General features: G+C 41.2%; 2 protein-coding genes across 2 annotated transcripts in view; one reads left to right on the top strand and one right to left on the bottom strand.

Moving 5' to 3' along the window:
- Positions 1–903, top strand: part of gmds (GDP-mannose 4,6-dehydratase) — a 160507-nt gene extending 159604 nt beyond the window's left edge. Inside the window, exon 11 of the mRNA XM_080769412.1 lies at positions 447–903. Within this exon, the coding sequence (XP_080625538.1) occupies positions 447–509 (63 nt within the window). The 3' untranslated portion in view covers positions 510–903. The remainder of the gene's footprint in view (positions 1–446) is intronic.
- A 6323-nt stretch (positions 904–7226) lies between these two features.
- LOC308319895 (forkhead box C1-A-like) lies at positions 7227–9425 on the bottom strand. Its single transcript, XM_080770121.1, has one exon. It carries the CDS (start codon positions 9110–9112, stop codon positions 7676–7678), a length of 1437 nt encoding a protein of 478 aa, XP_080626247.1. The 5' UTR covers positions 9113–9425; the 3' UTR covers positions 7227–7675.
- Positions 9426–23261: the final 13836 nt, after the last annotated feature.

The following is a 23261-nucleotide window of genomic DNA, read 5'->3' as shown; positions in this document are numbered from 1 at the left end:
ACGTGTGTGTTCTGCATGTCATTCTTCTGTTTTATTCTGTGATAGAGAAGAAAGCCTGCAGTATTCAAGTTCCAACACAGCTTCAATTTCAATTTGATAACAAACCACAAATATCCCTTATCAGCAAAGCAGTTTTATCATCATTGTGCTATCTGGGCAGCAGTGTGTCCGTAAGTAGCTCAGTTTTCCATTATAAATTATGCATGTCAATTAAGAACTGAAGAGGAGTTTTGTCGGTGCAGATAAAGAAAAATCATATCTGTCTTTTTAAACACTTGAACCCTAGCTATTCTGGGACAAACGGCCAGCAGAAATAGCAGATCTACAAGAGCCCTGGGAGACCCCGATCAACCAAGTTAAAAGCACTGGTGTTTGTTTTTGTATAAACATTTACATTAAAAGAAAATCATTTGAAGTCCAAAAATGCGTGCTCTCTCCCTATACAGGAACTGGTGAAAGAGATGGTCACCGCAGACATAGCGCTGATGAAGAACAATCCCAATGCCTAAAGCCAAATGTGAACAAAAGCTAGATCATGGAAGGAATACATGAAGTAATTATGTAATTGTGTCTTTTTGTCATGTGTGGGGGGAAATTACAGATTTAATCTGTGTCGTGTTTTTGGTATTTTGGTTTACTTTACCGTCCACTTGGAATGCTGCCTTTTATATAATAACTGCATCACCATTTATAGGTTTCAAGACTATTGCTGTTTATATTTCTTTCTTTCAGATCATGCAATTTGTTTGACAACTGTCAATTTGTTCTCTCTCCAAAAATGAATCGATTGAGGCTTTGTAAACATTTCCATTGAGATTATATTGTTTCCATATTATAATTTTTTCCTTTGACATAATATATATAAAAGACATTTTGGTAAAAAATAAAGCATAATCTTTCAAATCCGTCTTTGGTTTCATTCTGTGGTCACAAAATGTATCTCCTAAACACGAAAATGAAATATACATGGACATGAAATGCCTGTGTAAATCAAATAATTGGTAGAGCTTAGTGATGGAGTATATGGCTGTGTAACATAAATTTAGTGTTTTCTATACCCATAGCAGTAAGTGAAGTGGGGTTACATTTGTACGCAGATTGCAGCAGCTGAGGCCTATCTAGTTTACCGTTGAAATAAACCGGTCTCTTCAGTGTGTTGGTTCAGGGCTTGGTGCCAGCGCTCCCAGGTTGCGCAGAGGTCGGCTGAGCCCACTGTCATTTCCCTCCTCGCTCGGCTTTCCAGGGTTTTTTGCGAGCACTGCGCGCACACTACCCCCTTTTCATTCGGCAGGAAATGCGTTTCCGCGGGCCCTGAATCCCACTCTGAAATGCCTCTGTCCGTCCAGACGTTTTTAGTGCCTGCCCGGTCCAGATCCAAGCGCGCAATCATAAAAGTGCGTGCACAACGCGTGGTGGAACACGGCTGTGTGCCGCAGCAGCCCCGTGCACCTCTGCCGTGCGCGCACGCACTCCTCCTGGAACAGCAGCAGCACTGTTGTGTTTTTAAGAAGCAGGCCGGAGAGGTTTCCTAAATCCTCTCTCGCCTATAGACTAACAGGCTATAGAGCAAATGAGCCTATTCTTAGCCCAATGGAGAGTTCATAAAGAGAAAGTCTCAATTAATTCATCATGCGATCACTTAAATATCACCCATTATATGTCTATTTTTTCCACAAACGCACAATAGGCCTATAACCTCATCCTGTGATGACGTAGTCTAATGAAAGGTCATCAGGCGCCCGCCTAATTACGAGGGACGCGGTTTGACATTCAACTTAGACGTGAAATTGAAGGTTTCACAAAAAGGTTTAAATAGGGGTCGAGCGTAGGTTTCTCTCTCTCTCTCGCCTTCTCTTTTAACACAACACCTAGAACATTTAAATTCGCTGTTTGACCGTCATGCTAGACAGCGCTGCGTCTGTGTGGAGGACTCCAAATTGGAAACAGATGGTGCTTTGAGGTTGGCCCTGGAACCCGACAGCGAGCAAAAAAAAAGACCCAGTTTCCATAGTGTGCCTGCATGGGTACTTCTCTCCAGCCTCACACAGGTGCACGGGGCTCCCTCTTATCCACTGCATAAGGCACTGATTCTCAACCTTTTTTATTTATTTCAAGGACCCCCAGTTTGATGTGCAATTGTGAATTATAGTCCACGGACCCCCATTTAAACTTTTACTCTATAACTCCTCCGTGTTAATTTAACTGTCTCTGACAGTATGCAAATGGGACCAAATGGACCAACTTGACACCTTTTTCACTGCACTGTCGGAGTTACAGACCATTAAGGATCAATTTATTTTGGACCCCTGGTGGTCCCCAAGACCTGACATTGACAAACGGTGTCATACACATGGTTAATCCCACTGACTGCGAATGAGAAGCAAATAACCTCCTATAGTGAAAAGGGAATGCTTAAAATGTTTTCCTTTTATGAAACATTGTTAATCCTGGGCTAAGTTTGTCCAATTGTAATTAAAATGCATATAGGCTAAGAGAGTCTATAGGTTTATTTCAGAGAATATTAATTTTGAAACCTGCAGTTTGATTTAACATATAGGCCACATTGCTATTTCAAATAACCATATTAAAGTGTACATTTATAATATTATTGGCATCAACCACGTAGGCTATAGTCCCATATCATACACGTCGCAGTATACACGAGTGTAAAAATATATACGGTTGTCGTATGCTATAGTAAACTATACTTTTTCATAATCCATAGTGGTGATATATAAGCTGTTTGGAAGAAAGAATTGACTGAAAATGATACACTACGGAAATGGCGCCCACCCTTACAGCTTAACATTTTTGTCATTCTTCACTGCTCACACAAATAAACACGTCTCTTTTGTTTTGGACAATGCCCTGGAAACTGGATTTATGAAATCAAACCATATAACATTGCATATCATTGATTATTATTTTCCAGAAATTATTAGGATATGATAGGACAATTCATGTGCTATAAATGTTTTAATTAGAACTGACAATAGGTGTTTTTTCCAACTCTGCTTGCTGATTGCTGAGACCATTATGGTTCCTATATTTTTAAACAAATTCCATGCATTTTATTAGCCTTTATGGCTATACAGCCTAGACAGAAATAATAGCCTTAATAGTTTTTTAATTGTCCTACTTTTTTTTGGTCTTCTAGAATCTATAGGCAATTAAACGTTTTCATTTTACATGTATCTCACTGCTAAAACTCTAGACACGATGCACAACCCCTTCATTGCATCCATTTTCCTGCCAAACTGAGACTGAGCGAGATACTTAACTTGTTATATTATATAGGCTGTAATGCCTGAAGGGATTGTGCTTGTGGCCCGAGGCCTGCCCGCACAGGCTTCTGCACTCACATGACATGACGGTGAGCTGAGCTCCGAGCTGGGGACTATAGGCTACACGCGCGCGCAGACGAACACAGACATGCGAGCCGTGAGCAGAGTTAGAGTATACCAATACTTTGTGAGAGACGTCCTTTGCCTCCCCGCCCATGAGACTGGACTGCATTGCATGACCTTTATATTCACAGAATACATTTCTCAGATTGGAGCACTGATCAAAAATGAAAGACCTAATTAAAACAAATGGGCAAAATGTTTAGAATGCAATAGAGCCGAGGTTACATTTTATAAGAGCATTCATTCATGCATTGTTGGTGTCCATGCCTCAACTAGAAATCCATTAAGTATACAGGCTACATGTTTATCCATGAACAAAGTTTGTATTTTATTCATTCAAGATTCAGTTATCACAAAAAAATGGCAATCAAATTTGGCCAATTCAATAACAGTTCCCTTCTAAATCAATCCGGGAGAAAAAATATCTGACAAAATATAAAGGGACTTTTCTCCATTTAAATTGTATTTTACAAATGTCCCATTCAAGAAGATAATTTTTGTCACCCACTCATATACAAATATGTGCAGTGGAATATAATACCTTTCATTATATATAAAAATGTTAAACGCGATATATGAACATATATGTTTACAAATGGGGTATTTTTTAAGTTGCTTTTCTCTCTCTCTCTCTCTCTCTCTCTCTCTATCTCTCTCTCTCTCTCTCTCTCTCTCTCTCGTTTTCTTTTTTAGAATCCATGTATTTCCTCCTGGTAGAGTGAACACATTCCATATGTGGGCTTCATGCTTTAATTGACTATAACAGTACATATTTTATCCAGAGGCCATCTTTATATTGTCCATATAGCACCGTGTATATGCAATTACCACGACTATAGTCCCTGCAGACGGAGCCCTAAGTCGTCCTTGTTAAGCAGGGCCAACGTTTGTTCAAACATTAAGTCATAACTCGATCTGATAGCTTTAAAGTGTTTCACATTGTTGCCATTGAATTGAACACGCAAACCAATGGGGAAATATAACATGATAACATAATTGTTCTATGATTTTTTAATGGCCTTATATATCCATTTAACAGTTAAATGGATATATGAGGATATATAAGGTCAGGAAAATGTAACCAAATTTAAAGGGGTGTAGTTCACCCCCAAATAACTATCATAGTCAATAATCAATTGAAGCCTTGAATTGGAGATGTGTTAGTTTTTGTCACATTGTGGCATGATCCAATATTAATTAAAGTAAAGGCCAAGCTTATAACAACCTAAAAACTACATTTAAAACATTTGATTATAAGCTCCGCAGTGCAGTCTTGACTCTTCATAAGGCATAGGCTGCACTGAGTTATTTCGGAGTATTATAATAGGCTATATGATTTTCTAGTTCTGCTTTGGCGTCCTATAAAAGTTCAATTAATCAAATGTATATGGGATCAGCCATGGGATGCAAACAATCTTCAAGGGGCGAGTAAACTATTGATAGGAAGAAAAGTCATTTTGGGGGATAAATAAACGATATATTGGCTACCCCTTTAAGTTACACAGATATAGCGTTATAGGCCTCCATCATGTCGTCCTCTCCTGGCTGAAACGCATTGTTGACATCCTCTCTGACCCCCGCCTCGCTCTGCCTTTCTCCTACAATGAGAAACGATTCGTGGTGTTGATTGAGTTTTATTCCTTCCTGACCTGGCTCGTTGCTGGACGGGACATCAATCATTACGACGTTTGTTTATTTCCCCAACAGGAATCTGGGTGATTTTTTATTAACACGGCTAAGCTATTATGACTATTGCACACAAGTTATGACAGTTTATGACTTTAAGCACGGACTGTTGTCAAAAAAGTTTTGTATGACAATATAGGCCTATTAGTTTTTTGGGAATTGACATTCATATGGAAGATAAAAAATGTGTTCAAGCAGGAACAGGCCTGCAGGTCGAATAGCATGTAGCAATAGAAGCACCGCCACCATTGTTTATAATAAGCTGATGAAGGTCTCTTGACTCATCTAAACAAAGAGTGGACTGCGCTGTCACTGGGGAGCGTTTGTGTGGGGCATACATTTTTTTTACTGGCTCATTCAAAGCGCATCCAATCCAGGTCTAAAAAAAATCAAGCCACCCTTTCACTCTATTTGCCAATGGACGGACACGGACACCCCACACCTGCACCACATTTGGGTCTCAGAAATGTTACTGTCAGAGTAGAAAAGTCTCCTCCTCTCTCTCTCTCTCTCTCTCTGCTCCCATAGCCCTGCAGGCTGCAGCCTCAGCGCAGAGGCATGCATATAGCATGCACGTATCACTGAACCATGTCACTTCACATCATAGAGCACATTTAGAAAAGGCCAGCGTGGATGATTATTATTGTTGACACAGCAAGTAAAACAAATAAAGTAGGCTACTATTTTTAAAACCATGTTGGCTACAATTAGCAAATTGCTCATAGCCTGCAATACCAGCTGGGCTATAGGGCTATAGCTACTGCATGCAACTTCACATACAGTACACACATTGTTATTGCCGAAATAAAATATAAGCAAAAGTCCAATTACATTTAGTATAATAATTATTATTTATGTTATTATTATTGTTGTTATTATTGCTGATATGTATTTTATTATTAAGACCTATTTGGACTGTTGTCATTAGCCTGTAATGCTTTTACAACGTCACGTATATTAGACTATTGTCATAAAATAATGTCCCATAAATATAACCATGTTTGTTTCACGATAAATAAATAGGCTGAAATTGTTATTTTAATTTAGGATATTTGATATAAAGTTAGACTATTTGCAACATGGTGTGTTTTGAAGGAAGATAAAACATGTTGAATGTTATTATCTATCTGTTGGCTGTGGGTATTCATTTGGGAGATTGCGTCATGTCATCAAGGAAGTAGCCTACTGTAATAAGTAAACATCTGGCAATGAGAATATTCCAAGCATGCGTGGCACGAGGTGCGTGTAAACACACGTGGTGTCGCCAGACAACACACTCAGGCCGAGGCCGGCCTTGAGGCAGGCTGCCAACCACTTCTTTCGCCGGCTGCAATGCATTGTTGAAAAAACCTATTTTATTAAAATAAATGTATCTTACATTATACTACCTCAGCGTGGAAACACCCCAACCTCTTGCAGAAATAGACACAAGACAGAAGCTTATTAAGTGCATTGATATAGGCTACCATCTGCAAATGTCAGACTGGCACGGGTAATTTAATTATTCTATATCTGGACCATGATGACTTGTTTGACTTCAGCATCGTTTTATGCTGCATGGCTATGGTCAAATGAGGCCCAACTTCGTATAACACTATATATGCCCAGAGCTAAAAAGTGACAAGCACAATGTGATATATTGTATAGGCGACCAATATAGAGGTTATTCATACAAATTGAACAATGTAAACATGACATTTATCACCACCATTCAATCGTTTCTCTCTCTCTCGCTCTCTCTCTCTCTCACCTCAGTGACCTGTTGGTCTACTCTATTGAATGAAGTGCTATCCACTTTGGCCTACACGGCCGAGCCTCTGCCACCATATACTTCTCATCTGTTCAACCCAACAATCCTATAGCTCCAGGCACCATGTGATCTTGTTGTGTGTTTGTTTGGGTTCAAAATGAAGCCCAAGTTCACATTATATGAGCCACTAAAATAAATACTAATTCAATTGCAATACACTCCCTTATGTCATTTTCTTTTGCAAAAGCATTATTGTTTGCGATATAGGAATACTTATTTTAAAAGGCTCGACTGGCGCAAATTATTTTACACCTCAATAGGCTCCGAATCCGATAAGCCTGCATTGGGCTACTTCTAACCAAGGCTCTAATAAATCACTCAAATTAAAATCAAATAGACGGCACTTTATTAAACAAACAAAAATGTAATGCCTTCAAAATAGTTTTTTTTAACAAATAAGACAAAATTAATAGAATACGTCAGTATACAAGTTCCCCTCTATTTCTAAGAATTGGGACAATATGAGGCAGCAAGGAAACTGGAAAAACGTTCTAGTGTTTGGTCCTCAATATCAACCACTCCCTTTGCTAAAAAATAAATTATTATATAGGATATAATTTACAGTTTATAGTCACAAAAGCCGGTATTTAAGCCATCTATATAAACAATTCTCAAAGTGAGAAGGAAAAACTTACGTGTTTTTTGGTGTTACACACGCAGAGCAAATCTTTGAATCTGTTATGTCCATTCGGGGTGGGATAGTAAAAAAAAAAAAAAAAAAGGAAAATATATATTAAAGTTGTTAATTTAAAAGACACGGTGTTTTGTGTGTTCAGAACTTGCTGCAGTCATAAACAAAAGCTCCTGAGGTGCGGTAGAGGGACTGGCTGGAAGGGAAGGCCATCTGACAGCTGTTATTCCCGTTGACCGGGGAGCTGTTCAACCCGAGCCGCTGCGACTCAAACATCTCCCTCACCGAGTGGAAGTTCTGCTGCTGGCCTGGGTAGCTCGTGCTCAGGTGGCTAAGGTCTCCGTACCAGGAGGCGAGCCGCCCTTGGTGCGCCGCGTGGTGTCCGTCCTGGCCCCCGGCCTGACTCAGGTTGCCGTGTCCGAGCGGAGACGTGGTGGTCGTGGGGATGGAGTAGTCGGGGAGAGCGTCGTCCACCGCGGCGGAGGAGGGCCCCAGGTGGCCCCCCCTGTCCCCCGCGTACAGGCTCATGGCCTGCATGTTGCAATGATACGTCGCGTTCGAGTTCGTGGAGATGACGTTCTGGTTGCAGTTGGGCGAGCTGTACACAGACGTCTGGTTGGGGGAGTAGTTGAGCGACAGCGAGGGGGTGATGCCCGTCCGAGAGGCCGCGATGAGAGGCGGAGAGAGCTCGGCCTGATGCGGCGACCCCCGGAGAGAGGTCATGATGTTGTCCACGCTGAAGCCCTGCGCCGGGGCCTGCTGCTGGCCGTGGTGGTGATGCTCGGGCCCGTCCATGCTCAGCGAGCGGCTGGAGGGAACGCTGTGCGGGCTGCCCGTGGACATGCTGCTGCTGCTGCTGTCGGGGCTCTCCACCTTGGGCACGGGGTTCAGGCTCGGCGATGCGGCCTGCGGCGGCGTGGAAGAGCCGTTCTCCGTCTTTATATCCTGAACGCGCACCGGCTGAGAGCCCTGCACAGGCTGCTCCTGGTCGCGGCCCGGCGTGCGCGCCGAGCCGTCCTTGCATTGCCTGTCATCTTTCTCCTTATTGTTGGCATCCTTATTCTTTTTGAAGCGTCTCCGGCGCCGCAGGAAGCTGCCGTTCTCGAACATGTTATAGGAGTCCGGGTCCAGGGTCCAGTAGCTGCCCTTGCCGGGCTTCTTGTCGTCCCGGGGCACTTTGACGAAGCACTCATTGAGGGACAGGTTGTGCCGAATGCTGTTCTGCCAGCCCTGCTTGTTGTCCCGATAGAACGGGAACCTCTCCATGATAAACTGATAAATCCCGTTCAGCGTCACCTTTTTGTCCTGCGAGTTCTGTATCGCCATGGTGATGAGAGCGATGTAGCTGTACGGCGGTTTGACCATGTCCTTGGGCTGATGCTGAGGAGTGTACGGTCCGTACGCGCGGGCCATGCTGGCCGGGTACTGGTCGTGGGCCGCGTGGGAGTACATGCTCATGGGCGCAGGCATGCCGGTATATCCACCGCCGGCTGCCGCCCGGTAGTAGCTCTGATCGCTGCTGATGTACGGCACAACTCCCAGGGAGTTGGGGCTGGAGACGGAGTAGCGCGCCTGCATCGTGGGATCGCCTCACCTTGGCCGCGCGGTGCGTGCGTAAAACCTTTTTTTCACGTCGGTTCCCCAAAGCTGTGAGTCTTCTTCTTTCACCTTCCCTGTCTCTCCTCTATGTCCTCGTCACAGAGCTGGGGGAGATCGTTTTTAAGCTACAGCTCGCCAGGGTGACTGGAAAGAAGAACGGTGGACATTTAGGAAACTAGCAGTAAGTCTCGAGCGCGAGTCTCTACAGGAGGAACTTTTTTTACTCTTCACATTTTTCTCTTTTGGCTGCTCGCGCCGCTCCTCCCCGAATGTGTTCTACCATCCAATTGGAGGACGGAGTGACCCTGTGGAAAAGCTGCATAGCAAAAGTACCTTCCTAGCGGCCACACACACACACACACACACGCACACACACACACACACACACACACACACACACACACACCTCTTTCTCTCTCTCTCTCTCTCTCTCTCTCTCTCTCTCTCTCTCTCTCTCTCTCTCTATCTCTCTCTCTCGTCTGGTTAAGTTCAGACATAATGTTAAGGGTATGATGCTAATTTGTTTTAATTATTTAGTCACAATTATTTTGTTTTAATTATTTAGTCACACTAAACCTATACACGATGCCGTCAACCAAAATATTTTACGATGACCTGACCAACTCATCCATCCTCTCCATTATAAAACATAATAAATGCTAGCCAGTAGGCCTATAGTCCTAAACATTTCCCTATTATAATAGCATATTTCTTCCATGCATATGTGTAGAATTAGACGACAAAACAGAACAATTTCTAAACATTATATTACTCAATTAAAACAATTAATGTGAGAAAACTATTGGGCCTAACCTTATTTCATAACGGTTTGAGACACAATTGACCACAGGCCAGAACTGAACAAAAATTAGTGAGTGTTCCAAACAGTGTACAAATGGAACCAAATTGATCCATAATTAAGGGTCCATTTAGGGTTTGGGTTTTAGGGACCCATAAAGGGTCAATTTGTAATACACTCTTCGGATTTCAGAATAACACTCCTCAAGCATCAAGCATCAGCCTAAGCCTTTAGAATAAACAAACCGAAACAACATAAAAGGTCGGGGATGATGCCCCCCGTTGGCCCCTCGACAGTGCCAGTGGGCGGTATGAGCAAACTAATTAAAGGTTAAATGATCATTTGGCCGAGCGCGGGGTGAGAACTATGAGAAAGACTCCCGGTGGGCAACAGGCTTCAGAGTGAGAGATAGGGAAAGGAGAGCGAGAGGGATTATGAAGCTCTACCAAACGGATACACCTTTAAGTGCTCAGCAAGTGTCATTCACACGAACGGTGCTAACATTGTAATCAAAATTCCTCAAACATTTGTTGTTTCTTCATGGCGGGGGGGGGGGGGGGGGGGGGGGGTGAAGGGACGGAAGGAATCAAGCAGCGGAGTCACAGTGCAGCGCCCAATCAAAAAATATAATAGCCATGATTCAATATAGTAAAATAAAATGTTAACATTTCAATACAAATAGTCTCCTATTTCAGTGGATGTCTTTTTATGTTACCGATGTTGCATTATTTATTTATTTGGTAAAATCATGCCTTTAAAATAATTGTAGTAGGCCTAGTCTATTTACTGCTATAGCCGTCAAGGTTGTGGTCAGGTCACACACGCCTGAATGCACGCGGACCACTGGGTTCATGTTTATGCACGCCTCAAGCATCAGTTTGTTCTGACTGTGATGTGATTAAAAAAGGATTCAGGCTTCATCGCTTCAAGAAGAATGTTTTTTTATGAATCCGTGCTGAATTAGATATCATAGACCTTTGACCATATATATATTTGCCTATACAAGATTTGTACAATCAAGGTTGTGCATTGTAACAAAACTATATAATCTTGCAAGATTTTAACGATTTTAAATTTCTTTCTTTCTTTCTGGAATATAGGGCTGTGATATAGTTTATTTTCCCATAGCAAATCTGGAATGTTTTGTGTCTCGCACCCAAATTATATCGCCTACAAATAATATCATGTTATGATAACAGGTCATTTTTAAAGGGTCGTTAATAATAATAATAATAATAATAATATGGGTTGCATTGCTCTATTTAGGCTACTTCTAAAAGGCAGGCATATCGTTTTATAGCCTACATTAGCGGTAGGCTATACACACATCTAAATGGTGCAAAAATATGTAAATACAGTTATAGAGGCTGAAAACAATTCCCCCTTCATTTTGCATTAAAAGTAAGAATATATAACGTCAATCGCCTTCTGTCTATTAAAAAGGTGCCATATTGAACACAGAATTAGTGCATGGCATAACATAACTATACATTCATTTGTATTTTAAGTTGCAAGAATCAATCAAACACAATACAGTAGCCTATAAAATTCTCTAAAATGCTAAACAAAATGTTCATATAGTCGCCATCGGCCCAACCCCATGGAGTAAATGTAAGGTCATCTGTTTTAATTCTGTCTTTGAATCATATCATCATTTGTTTATTTGGGTTATTCTCGGCTCAAAGGATGGGGAAGCAAACTGTTGCTGCTCACCAATGATATCCAGAGTTCCAGACAGCTCCTCATTTACTGACAATATAGCGACCCCTGCCGAACCGCGTGGTATGTGGCAATGTTGTCTTTCGGGTTAGATTATATATAGGCCTATTGTATTGGCTATAGTGGCTACTGTAAGCCTTTAGCCTTATAGCCTATATGATGTTTACTAATCACATGTATTTTATCCAACAGACCAACAGCATGCACAGATTATAATACTGTACATCAGTGATACTCAACATCAGGCCCGCGGGACCATTATGACTGGCCCACCAATGAAAAAAAAAGAAAAAAGAAGAAAAAAAAATCTGGAAAATGAAATAAAAATAAATAAATCTGAATGAAGTTATCTTTAATTACATTATTATAAGTAATACTATTAGAGTTGTACTATTACTCGAACGAAAATTGCGGAAATTGCGGAAATTGTAATTGCGGAAATGGTGGAAATGGAAATTGCGGAAATTGCGTAAATGCGTAAATGGAAATTGCGGAAATTACGGAAATGGTAATTGCGGAAATGGTGGAAATGGAAATTGAGGAAATTGCGGAAATGGAAATTGCGGAAATTGCGGAAATGGAAATTGCGGAAATGGCAATTGCGGAAATTGCTCTTCAGTTATAGCTATCTATTTTCAGGTAGATTGTTTTATTTTACTCAGTCAGCCATATAACTACTCATTTTTTTTCATGAAAAAGGTCATAGCTGGGTAATCTATTTTCAGGCAAATTGTGTTTATTGTATTTTATTTTACTCAGCCATAACAATTTATTTTCTGTTAACCAACTTGCTGGCTGGCAGGCAGGCAGACAGCTACTCATAGACAGGCAGACAGACAGACAGACAGCTACTCATGGAGAATTGGACAGGCAGGCAGTCAGACAGACAGACAGCTACTCATAGACAGGCAGACAGACAGCTACTCATGGAGAATTGGACAGGCAGGCAGACAGCTACTCATGGACAATTGGACAGGCAGGAAGGCAGACAGCTACTCATAGACAGACAGACAGCTACTCATGGACAATTGGACAGGCAGGAAGGCAGACAGCTACTCATAGACAGACAGACAGCTACTCATAGACAATTGGGCAGGCAGGCAGACAGCTACTCATAGACAGACAGACAGCTACTCATGGACAATTGGACAGGCAGGAAGGCAGACAGCTACTCATAGACAGGCAGACAGACAGCTACTCATGGACAATTAGGCAGGCAGGCAGACAGCTACTCATAGACGGGCAGACAGACAGCTACTCATGGACAATTAGGCAGGCAGGCAGACAGCTACTCAGACAGGCAGACAGACAGCTACTCATGGACAATTGGACAGGCAGGCAGGCAGACAGACAGCTACTCATAGACAGGCAGGCAGACAGCTACTCATAGACAGGCAGACAGTAAGACAGCTACTCATTGACAGACAGACAAATAACTACTCATGGACAGACAGACAGACAGGCAGGCAGGCAAAGAGCTACTACTCAAAGCTAAATTTTGAATGTTTTTGCCTTCTATAGGTTGTTAATGATATATGGTCACATATTATGCCAATTATGAAAATTGCTCAACATATGCAAGTTAGCATCTGGCAGTTTCTAAATGCTGGGGACCCATACTCAACATTTCTAACATAAAACCTTGATGTAGGCCTACATGTCCGAGTTCACAATGGGGCTCTATGGGCTGGCAAGTAGACTAATAGCTAATGTTCTGGACACTTTATTTTATATAGTGTAGAGTAGTAGCGGCTGTAGCGCTACTGTAGATATGGATATTCTACCCCGGAAATACCAAACAAGTTTGTTAACAAACATTCTGATTGGTGAAAACAAATAGTCCTGATAAGTTAAACAAACAAAAGTAATTTTGTAGCCTAGTTAGATTTAATTTGATGTAGCCTATTTGTTATAGAAGCCGAAAAGATGATGAAGTCAGTACAGCACCTCGGACGTGAGTAGGCTACATAGGCTATATAGGCAGTGTGTGGGTAAATCGTTTTTTCTTGTACAGCACTGCTAATCACTCTGATCATACACTCGCCCTTTATGACTTTAGCCTAAATAGGCCTACCTAGAATTACCAGGCCTACTCTAAAATATGACATATTGCAGTGCAGCCTGTGCAGGCTACCTTGTTTTTCTTGAAACAGGATAAGGCATAGTCTGCACAGGCCTTTTAGCCCTTTCGGGACCCTTGGTCCCTGCGACTGCGACAAATACAGAAAAGGTACTAACCCTGGCCAGGCTGGCCTACAGATACATAAAATGGGTCACTCCTCTCCTCTACTGATAGCATGGCATCAGTGATCTTTTAGATGAGTTGTGAGAGCAGTGATTAGTTTGATTCAATGTTCACAATGTTTGTAATTACAGCTAAAACAAACGTATTCTCCTAGTAAATATACCTGCAATAATCAAAGAATCCTATTTCTATAGAAAGTATTCAATCTTGGATAATGAAATATGTACAGCTGGCTGCATAAAGTGTGACTCTGGTGCCCTCCAATGGTCAATGCCTAGTTCTACAAGCAGTAACCAGTTTTGGTTGAAACAAAATAAGTTTCAACCATGGGAGACGTCCATGTTCACTGCCCTGCCACCAGGAGATGTTCTGGATAAGGGGCGAAACATCCATGAATGGTGGTCCCCAGCTGATGACCCTGCAGCAAAACTTACCTTTCTGGTATGCGGTCAGGCTTAGGCTCGGCTCAGGGAAGAGGACGCCCCTGCCATGCATAGTCCTCCATGGCACCGTTGGAGGTGCGACAAAGAAAGCAGGAAGACCATCCTTCTGTATGAAATAATACAGTCTGCCTGTATGCCAGTGGTTTGCAAAGTGAGGTTTGGGTCCTTGAGGGGGTTCGAAGTCAAGGTTCAAGTACCTGGGCTCATGGTTCAACTCAACGGAGCAAGATCTTAAAGTGAGGAAGGAACTTGCATGGAGGGCCCTGAATGGCATGGCCAGTGTACGGAACTCCAACCTCCCCCGTCAAACAAAACTCAGCTTCTTCTTCTATGCAACGGTAGAGTCTGTTCTCTACGGCAGTGAATGCTGGACCCTGAAGCCAACCCGGCAGAAGTCTCTAGATGGGTGCTACACCAGAATGCTGCGTGCAGTGCTTAACATCAGCAAGAGTACACATGTTATTACAAACAAGAATCTGTATGATGGAATGCCAAAGGTGAGCGGTGAGCCAGAAGAATGAGATTAGCAGAACACTGCCAAAGACATCAAGCCAGCCAGAAAGTTAGTGCTGTGGGAACCAACACACAGGCATCGGTCCCAAGGATGTCCGACATTAACATAATGTACTCAAGAAAGACGCAGGAGCACAAAGCACCAACAAACTGGACAGATGTATGGACAACCGGGGTGACTGCATGGAAGCGACGATGGAGGGCTTGTCTGAAGACGACCTAGAGAGAAAGTATTAAGTAGTTAATTGATGTTTTGTATTAATAAAATCTGAAAAGCAAGAATAAACTGAAGCTGTCAAATGATGTAATTGTAGTGGAGTAAATGGGGCATTTATATAGCGCTTTTATCCAAATTGCTTTACATAGATTGCGCATTACACTCACTTAAGGATTCAGAGTCTTGCTCAAGGACACTTTGACACTAACTCTGGCGTAGCCCGGGATCAAACTGGGAACCTCAAGGTTGATGGTTCCCATCCGGCTGCCACTCCTGTCCCTGAGTAGAAGTAGAAAAAATGGAAAGTAAAGTAAAAGTACCTCAAAATAGTACAGTGCATTGTAAGCACTTGTATAGTAGCCTACTTGAGTTTATGTATCCATCACACAGTTTAGATATTTGGATTAAATCAGAGAGCAGACCTGTGCGAATTTACGTTCCTAGAATGTTAATCTACAGTGTGTCTTGTGCCTGGGTAGCTCAATATAGATAAAGCACTTGTTTCTGAACCAAAAGGATCTAATCCTGGCATAAGCAACTCAGCATAATGCAATCTGCCTTTCAACAAGAGCATTGTAAAATATATACCGGTAGACTTGTGTTCTTTGCTATTGCTACCCTTAAAATGGCCATGGCCATTGACATTGCATGGGCGCTTGAAGTTATATTTAAAAAACTCTAAAGTACTCATCTCAAGCGTGCTTGTTTTTTTTTTTTATTGTGAATTGAGTTTATATGTGAAAGTATGAAGGAATGGGGAGGGTTTAAAGTTAAATATAAAAAAAACACAAAACATTTAAAAGTAAAAAGTTCAGTCCTGTGTGTCCAGAATAAGCTGTTTTTTTGTTTTGTTTTTTGTGAATGGAGTTTCCTGGTGAAAGTATGAAGAAGTTGTGATATACCAAAATCCTCCATTGACTTCCATTATAATTTTAAAGTAAAATATTTCTAAAACTACAAAACATTTGAAATATTCATCTAGCCCTACACCCATGCGATTCCACACTAAGCTGAACATGTCAACAAGTTTCTAAGTGAAAGTGTGAAGCAGTAGTTAGGTACCAAACCTTTTTTCAAAGACTCATACTGGTCTCGCTGCTGTTGCAGTGAGACCAGTAAGTAAGTACAATGACAATGATAGTGATAAACCTAGCTGTTACAGTATGTCACCATTGCAGGTTTCTGAACTGTCCTCAGCCCTCCTCTGAGAGACACGGATAGAGTAGACAAAAACCATATTGTATTAGTGAACAAAGACCAATTCCATGAAGATATGTTGAAGATGGATGAAGTGCAGGTCTTGTAATGATGAGACCGGTTGGTGGTTTTCACAATGTTTGCTCTGAACCGTTTAGCATCAACACATGATCTTGATTGATTTGCGTTTATTTGACAAGGATATCACAAACACATTGGACAGAACAGGCACATTGCTTATCTGTTTCTTTTTTATGTTATGTGTTCCTGACCACTGCCTCACTGTCGTGCAAAAAAAATGTTTTAATGCACACTTCGTCGCGCGTTGTGCGGTGCTTAAGCTTCTCGAGTAATATCTGAGCTTCTTATAAAATGTACCAGGTTCACATCTCCTTAACAGAGACATCCAGCTGAGTGCATTGATCCACACACACACACACACACACACACACACACACACACACACACACACACACACACACACTGTACTACACCCCATAATCAGACAACTGTCTTACTGTCCCCATCTGACCCCTTGACAAAACAAGTGTTTAAATATCGCCTGTCTTGAACTGGCAAGTAAAGTGGCAACTTAAAAGTGGACTACAATTAAAGCAAATAGGCAGCCTACCCTCCTATTTTAGTTAACGTATTCATGAAATGTCCAATCATACCAAAACAGCATCAACATTGCTGCTATTCTGACCCATTAAAATGAAATAAAACCATCTGTTAGAGCCAATTAAGTTATTTCTATCATTTGCTTGGACACTCGTTGCTGCCCCCCGCTGTTTGGGCTATGAAATAGTTGCCACAGGCCCACAGCTCACACAGCAGGATGGAACCTCTTGATAAGGAAGAGAGAGAGAGGGTGTGACAGTTGGAAAATGTTTGGACACGCACACGCGTGAGCGAGGACGGCAGCAAACAGTTTTTTGACCACATAATTATAAACAAGTCCACAACACAATAGAAAGAAGAAATAAGAAGAGAATAGTTTTGTTTACGTTATATTGAACTCTTACATTTACACTGATTTATTTACACACAAACACATACACACAGCGAAGCTGATCGTTGTTGTTTTATAAACAACGCTGTGTGCAAACGATAATGGACCCTTGAATGTGCGTCTGAACTACTACACCGTCTCTGAGCCCGGCGACTTGAAAATGAAGGTAGGACAAGTCTCCATAACACCATCCTCAACCTATAATGCTTGTGTTTCTTTCACAAAAGGGCCAGATAGAAAGGACATCAAATGATTAGGCTGCTAAATAGCACCCTCTATTGAAGCTGTATGTAGCACTGTGACAACCAAACAGACTCCACCTACCATGCTACATCATTGGTCACAGTGAAGTCTGTTTAAGATTGGGATAATGTTAATTTAATGATGTTGATTTTACCAAATCACTCAAATGCATTAACCTCTTAAAGTTGTCTATATCATTGCCTTTGTGTCCATGTTTTGTGTTGCAGAGATGGTGTTCTGATCTGTTGAAAAAGAGACAGTAGTATTTGTTTAGCATGCAATTGGATCTTACTATTTCTTTGCCTATAGTGGTTTTGTAGTATCCTAGTAATAGTGGTGGAAAGTAACTAAGTACATTACTCAGTAGCCTGCCTACTTAAGTAAATGTTTTAGGTACTTTTTCTTGAGATTTCCATTTTACTACGTTTTACTCCAGTCACATTTTTGATTATTAATTTACAGAGCGAACATTAACCTTTTTAGCATAACCTTTGACTGCATGTCACTGTACTACCTGTACTGTTAACAAACCTGCTATATATCAATCAATCAATCAAATCCATCAGCATAAAGTAGCTAGCAATGCATTGTTATGCAACAATGCAATGCACATTGCATGAATTAATTTTGGTAGGCCTACTGTAGCTATGCTCATGGCAGTCTGTTTGTATTTTTATTCATGTAAAATGCAGGACTTTTGGCCCACTTGTAAGAGACTAGGCTATTGTGGTATCGCTATTTTTACTTCACAGTTAAAAAAATAACTGATACAGTCGCTGTCAGGTGTAAACGTAGGCCCCTATGTCCAAAACTGTTACGTTTCAGGCAATCTGGGAACCCAGTCTGTATAAAAGGGTCTGTTATTATTTTTTTATTTTTCCTTTGGGGGTACCACCTTGGTTTGGCTCCTCGCCTTTCTTAGTCCACTTCCTCCCGCTTCTGTCTTTATTCCTAACAACAATGCCACATGTTTTAGGGCAGTGGTGCTGATTTGATTGAGAGCGGCAATATAGCCGGCATTTGGGCACATTTGGGAATGTGGCTATGGCCGAATTTAGCCCAAGGAGTTTTTTTTTCATTCAAAAGTAATGCTTGGAGTGGGTTCAGAATCATGAAGAACCCCTAGTTTGACCCCTAGTTTGGTCATATGTGCCCAAATGTGCTGACCTATTTGTGATGATGCTGTTTTTAGACCAAGTAGTGTTTTTCGTGCAAAACTAATGCTTGGAATGGATTCAGAATCATGAAAACCCCCTAGTTTGACATGTCACACCCAACTTTCAGTAGCTGTCAAAAATTCCCCTTCACACTTACAAACACTTTGGTGAAGAAACTTCTTGGTAAGAAATGTATTCCCAGATTTGACATTAATATGATAATAATCCCTGACTATCCCCCCCTGTCATGCATTGAAGGAAGCATGAGCTCAGTTCGGGGCTCTACCCAGGTTGACAGAGTGAGAGTAGTGTCCAGGAATACAGCTTAGGCAACTGGTGAAAATGTTGTACAAAATCGTGGGATAAAAACAAACAACCAAGAGCTTGTGAGTAAAAAGTATTAAAACATTTCCATTGGTTCAATATTTATAAACCCACAATATTGTCTTTCACTTAATACAAAAAGCAGCTCTACAAGGTCACAGTCACGTCATGAAACGTTTTTGATCGGTATGAGGGTAGGGCATTAATTGAAAAAGTTGAAATGTGGAGATATGAGGTTTCTGCCATACAGCAACGGTATCTTTATGAGCATGGTCCTCTCTGTATTAAGACAGTTTACACATTTTCAATCCTAAAATTGAACAATATCGCCATCTACAGGCATGTTGACGCAAAATGAATCAAACTGGAAATAAATTAAACAATGCCTCCTGCTCAGACATAGTTCCAAGGGGAATAGAAACTCACAGTCACCCTTCAAAAATGTAATTATTACATTTTTAGTTGTGTCGTGTAGAGGTTATGGTTTCCCTAATTGAAAGTGGTCCTGTCTGGATTGAATGTGAATTTTCTGTGGGCATCTCCACTTCACTCAGTCATCAACAGTGTTTATATTAAGCGCTTAATTAAACACAGAAGAATTCTAAAATACTCAACACACACAGAACTTCAAACCCAAAGAGCATATTTGTATCCGTTCTCAAATAAATATCTGCCAATCATCCATCTGCAAAACATTTATCTAGTGTAGAGTGTGCCGACCGTTACTTGCTTGTAGATGAAGATTGTCTGGCTGGGAAATCTGTTTTCAAGGCCATGGAGGACAGAATATTCTAACAGAATATAGCCCACTGACGGTTTTATTACATACGCAATGGGCCCAGCGATTAGGCCTGGAATCAGTGGAATGTATCCCCTCCTGTGAGGTGATACTGGAGAAGGCATACAGCCCCATGGGACGATGTTTTATTAAAACATTTAGACCTGAGGACGCATCTGTGTCACCTTATAGCTTCTACTTTAACCATTATTGTAAACTTTAGCTGTTGAAAAATAGCAGATCTACAAGCTCACGGCATGGCACCGAGTGCCGTGCTATATGAGCTTGTAGATCTGCTATTTTTGCTAAATCATGAAAATGTGTGCAAATCTTTGAATATATATTCTTTCACAGCAAATGTTTTTACCTTAAATATTTGCTTCTGGGGGGTCCCTGAAACAATATTTTCAGATGGGGGTCCGCGGCCAAATATAGAAAATGATGTGGGTCCTTGTCATGAAAAAGACACCAGTGCACCACTGATTAGTTTTTCATAAAACTGTCCTCAGGTAAATGGGTTAAAACATTTTATGTGGAAAAACACTCTTCTGTAAAATACCCAACATGACGCCTAAGAGCCTATACGTGGCATACATTTTGAGACAATATATGGCATAATTTCACAAGTCAAATAAAGAGACCATTATTGTGTGCTCCAATCTGATTAATACTCTGATTAATACTTTTACACTATGTCTGAAAACACACAATTGGTTAGCTAATAACTATTTTACATTATTGGCAGAGAAGACAGTGGAATGTTGGAATGCATGGATGATATTAATTTCATATTTTAATATTAAAGGGAATCGCAAATTATCCCTTAATTTAGGGGGTGATAAATTGGGTCTTTCTTGGGTCTTACAAAAATAATTTGTAATATTATTACGAGTTATGCTTAGGCTAACTCTAATCCTTCTCAGGCAGTGTATTTGAACAGGGGACCACCCTGACAGCACTTGGAATGTTTCCAAGTTTGGGCATTCATTATTGTTTGACTCAGCTCCACAGATAAATATTGTGAAAATAGTATATAGCAGATATGTTTGACCAGTTTTTAGAGTAGACCTATAGTTTGTTTTGATGCAGAAATGGTCTTTCTTTTCTCACTTTTGTTTAGGTATTAAAAAGGTCTTAAAAGTCCTTAATTCTTTTTTTTTTTACAAGTCTATTGATTTTTGCATAGATTTTTTCAAAACATTAAGTAGGCTATAAGTGCACTTCAGTGTTATTTGACTTTGCACTGCTCAGCACAGCACTCGCTCGCCTTAAGGCTAAAATGGCTACCTAAATCATGATGTGACCATAATGTCAAACATGCAGGGTCAGATAGTTTTTTTTGTGATTTATATTAGTAATACTGTGTTGTCAGGCTGTGTTGAGAGTAAAGTGGGATTTTTTTATTTACTAATTTCTCACAGGACGTGTGAGTGAGGGGCGCTCTTAACATTGTACATCATCATACATCTCATTCCGTAAATTACAATTTAAGTAATGTTTGTGGTTACACAAACACTCAAAACTGGCCATTCATTGTCAATGGCATTTAATGTTTGTGTTGGGCCAATGACATAACTGGCCATTATCAATGGCATTTAAAGTTTGTGTTAGGACAAAGTTTGTGTTTACACACACACACACTAAGATCTGGACATAGGAGGGGCTATAGCGCCCCTCAAAAATCACACCTGTGTGAAGTGAGGGGCTCTCTTAACATCATATATCATCATATACATTCCGGCCAATCAAAATTTGCGTCCTCACTTTTGTCACCTAATGTGCACAAACACTCAAAAATAGTCATAGGCGGCGGTAGAAAACAGGGTTTGTGTACACAACCCCTCAAAGCTGGACATACAGTAGGAGGGGCTAGTGCCCCTCAAAAATAGCATTGTTTTGGGTTTGTTCAATTCCATTTCCCCCACTAGTTCGACGAGCTGGTTCTTCATACATAAATATTCTTCTAGGCTTTGGAATAAAAGCTGATTTGTCATTTGTAATTCTCATTTTGTACAAAATAAAGAACATTTAGGTGAAGTTCTTCTCTTTTTATTATAGCTGGGGTTAAAATATGATCTCCAGAATGGTCAGTGTAGGCTCCAAAATAAATCTACTCTGCTGTACAGCGTTGGCCACCCAGCTGCATGCTAAATGACGCCAGTGGAAAAGAGAAACAATGTCGCTGCTTTGCTGCTGCAGTCCTCCAGTAGTTTATGAAACCATAACCTCGTCGTAATTAATATACAGGCAAAATAGGAGCGTTTTAGAAATATCTGTAAGCCTCTTTCTGATAAAGGTGTGCTATACATAATTTATACGATTGGGTTGATTTATAGAAAATTAAATAAAAATAACATGAAATTGAGAATATAAGAAACCATGTTTGGTGACAATGTGTCAATTCATGATAAACTAGGCTAGACTATAGGCCTGTTTGCTACACATGTTGAGTTGGTCATGTCCTCAGACTATAGGCCTGTTGGCTACACACATGATGAGTTGGTCATGTCCTCAGACTATAGGCCTGTTGGCTACACATGTTGAGTTGGTCATGTCCTCAGACTATAGGCCTGTTGGCTACACATGTTGAGTTGGTCATGTCCTCAGACTATAGGCCTGTTGGCTACACATGTTGAGTTGGTCATGTCCTCAGACTATAGGCCTGTTGGCTACACATTTTGAGTTGGTCATGTCCTCAGACTATAGGCCTGTTGGCTACACATGTTGAGTTGGTCATGTCCTCAGACTATAGGCCTGTTGGCTACACACATGATGAGTTGGTCATGTCCTCAGACTATAGGCCTGTTTGCTACACATGTTGAGTTGGTCATGTCCTCAGACTATAGGCCTGTTGGCTACACATGTTGAGTTGGTCATGTCCTCAGACTATAGGCCTGTTGGCTACACATGATGAGTTGGTCATGTCCTCAGACTATAGGCCTGTTGGCTACACATGTTGAGTTGGTCATGTCCTCAGACTATAGGCCTGTTGGCTACACATGATGAGTTGGTCATGTCCTCAGACTATAGGCCTGTTTGCTACACATGTTGAGTTGGTCATGTCCTCAGACTATAGGCCTGTTGGCTACACATGATGAGTTGGTCATGTCCTCAGACTATAGGCCTGTTTGCTACACATGTTGAGTTGGTCATGTCCTCAGACTATAGGCCTGTTGGCTACACATGTTGAGTTGGTCATGTCCTCAGACTATAGGCCTGTTGGCTACACATGATGAGTTGGTCATGTCCTCAGACTATAGGCCTGTTGGCTACACATGATGAGTTGGTCATGTCCTCAGACTATAGGCCTGTTTGCTACACATGTTGAGTTGGTCATGTCCTCAGACTATAGGCCTGTTGGCTACACATGATGAGTTGGTCATGTCCTCAGACTATAGGCCTGTTGGCTACACATGATGAGTTGGTCATGTCCTCAGACAGAGGTCGGTGTTCTCCAGGAGTCCAGGTTATCCTATTTCAC

The sequence above is a fragment of the Protomyctophum bolini genome (assembly GCF_963924005.1).
Source record: "Protomyctophum bolini genome assembly, chromosome: 8".
Lineage (NCBI taxonomy): Eukaryota > Metazoa > Chordata > Actinopteri > Myctophiformes > Myctophidae > Protomyctophum > Protomyctophum bolini.
This window is presented reverse-complemented; position numbering and strand designations above follow the sequence as displayed.

Excerpts from the sequence above, each read along its gene's own strand:
- LOC308319895 (XM_080770121.1), bottom strand. The coding sequence starts at position 9,112 with ATGCAGGCGCGCTACTCCGTCTCCAGCCCCAACTCCCTGGGAGTTGTG.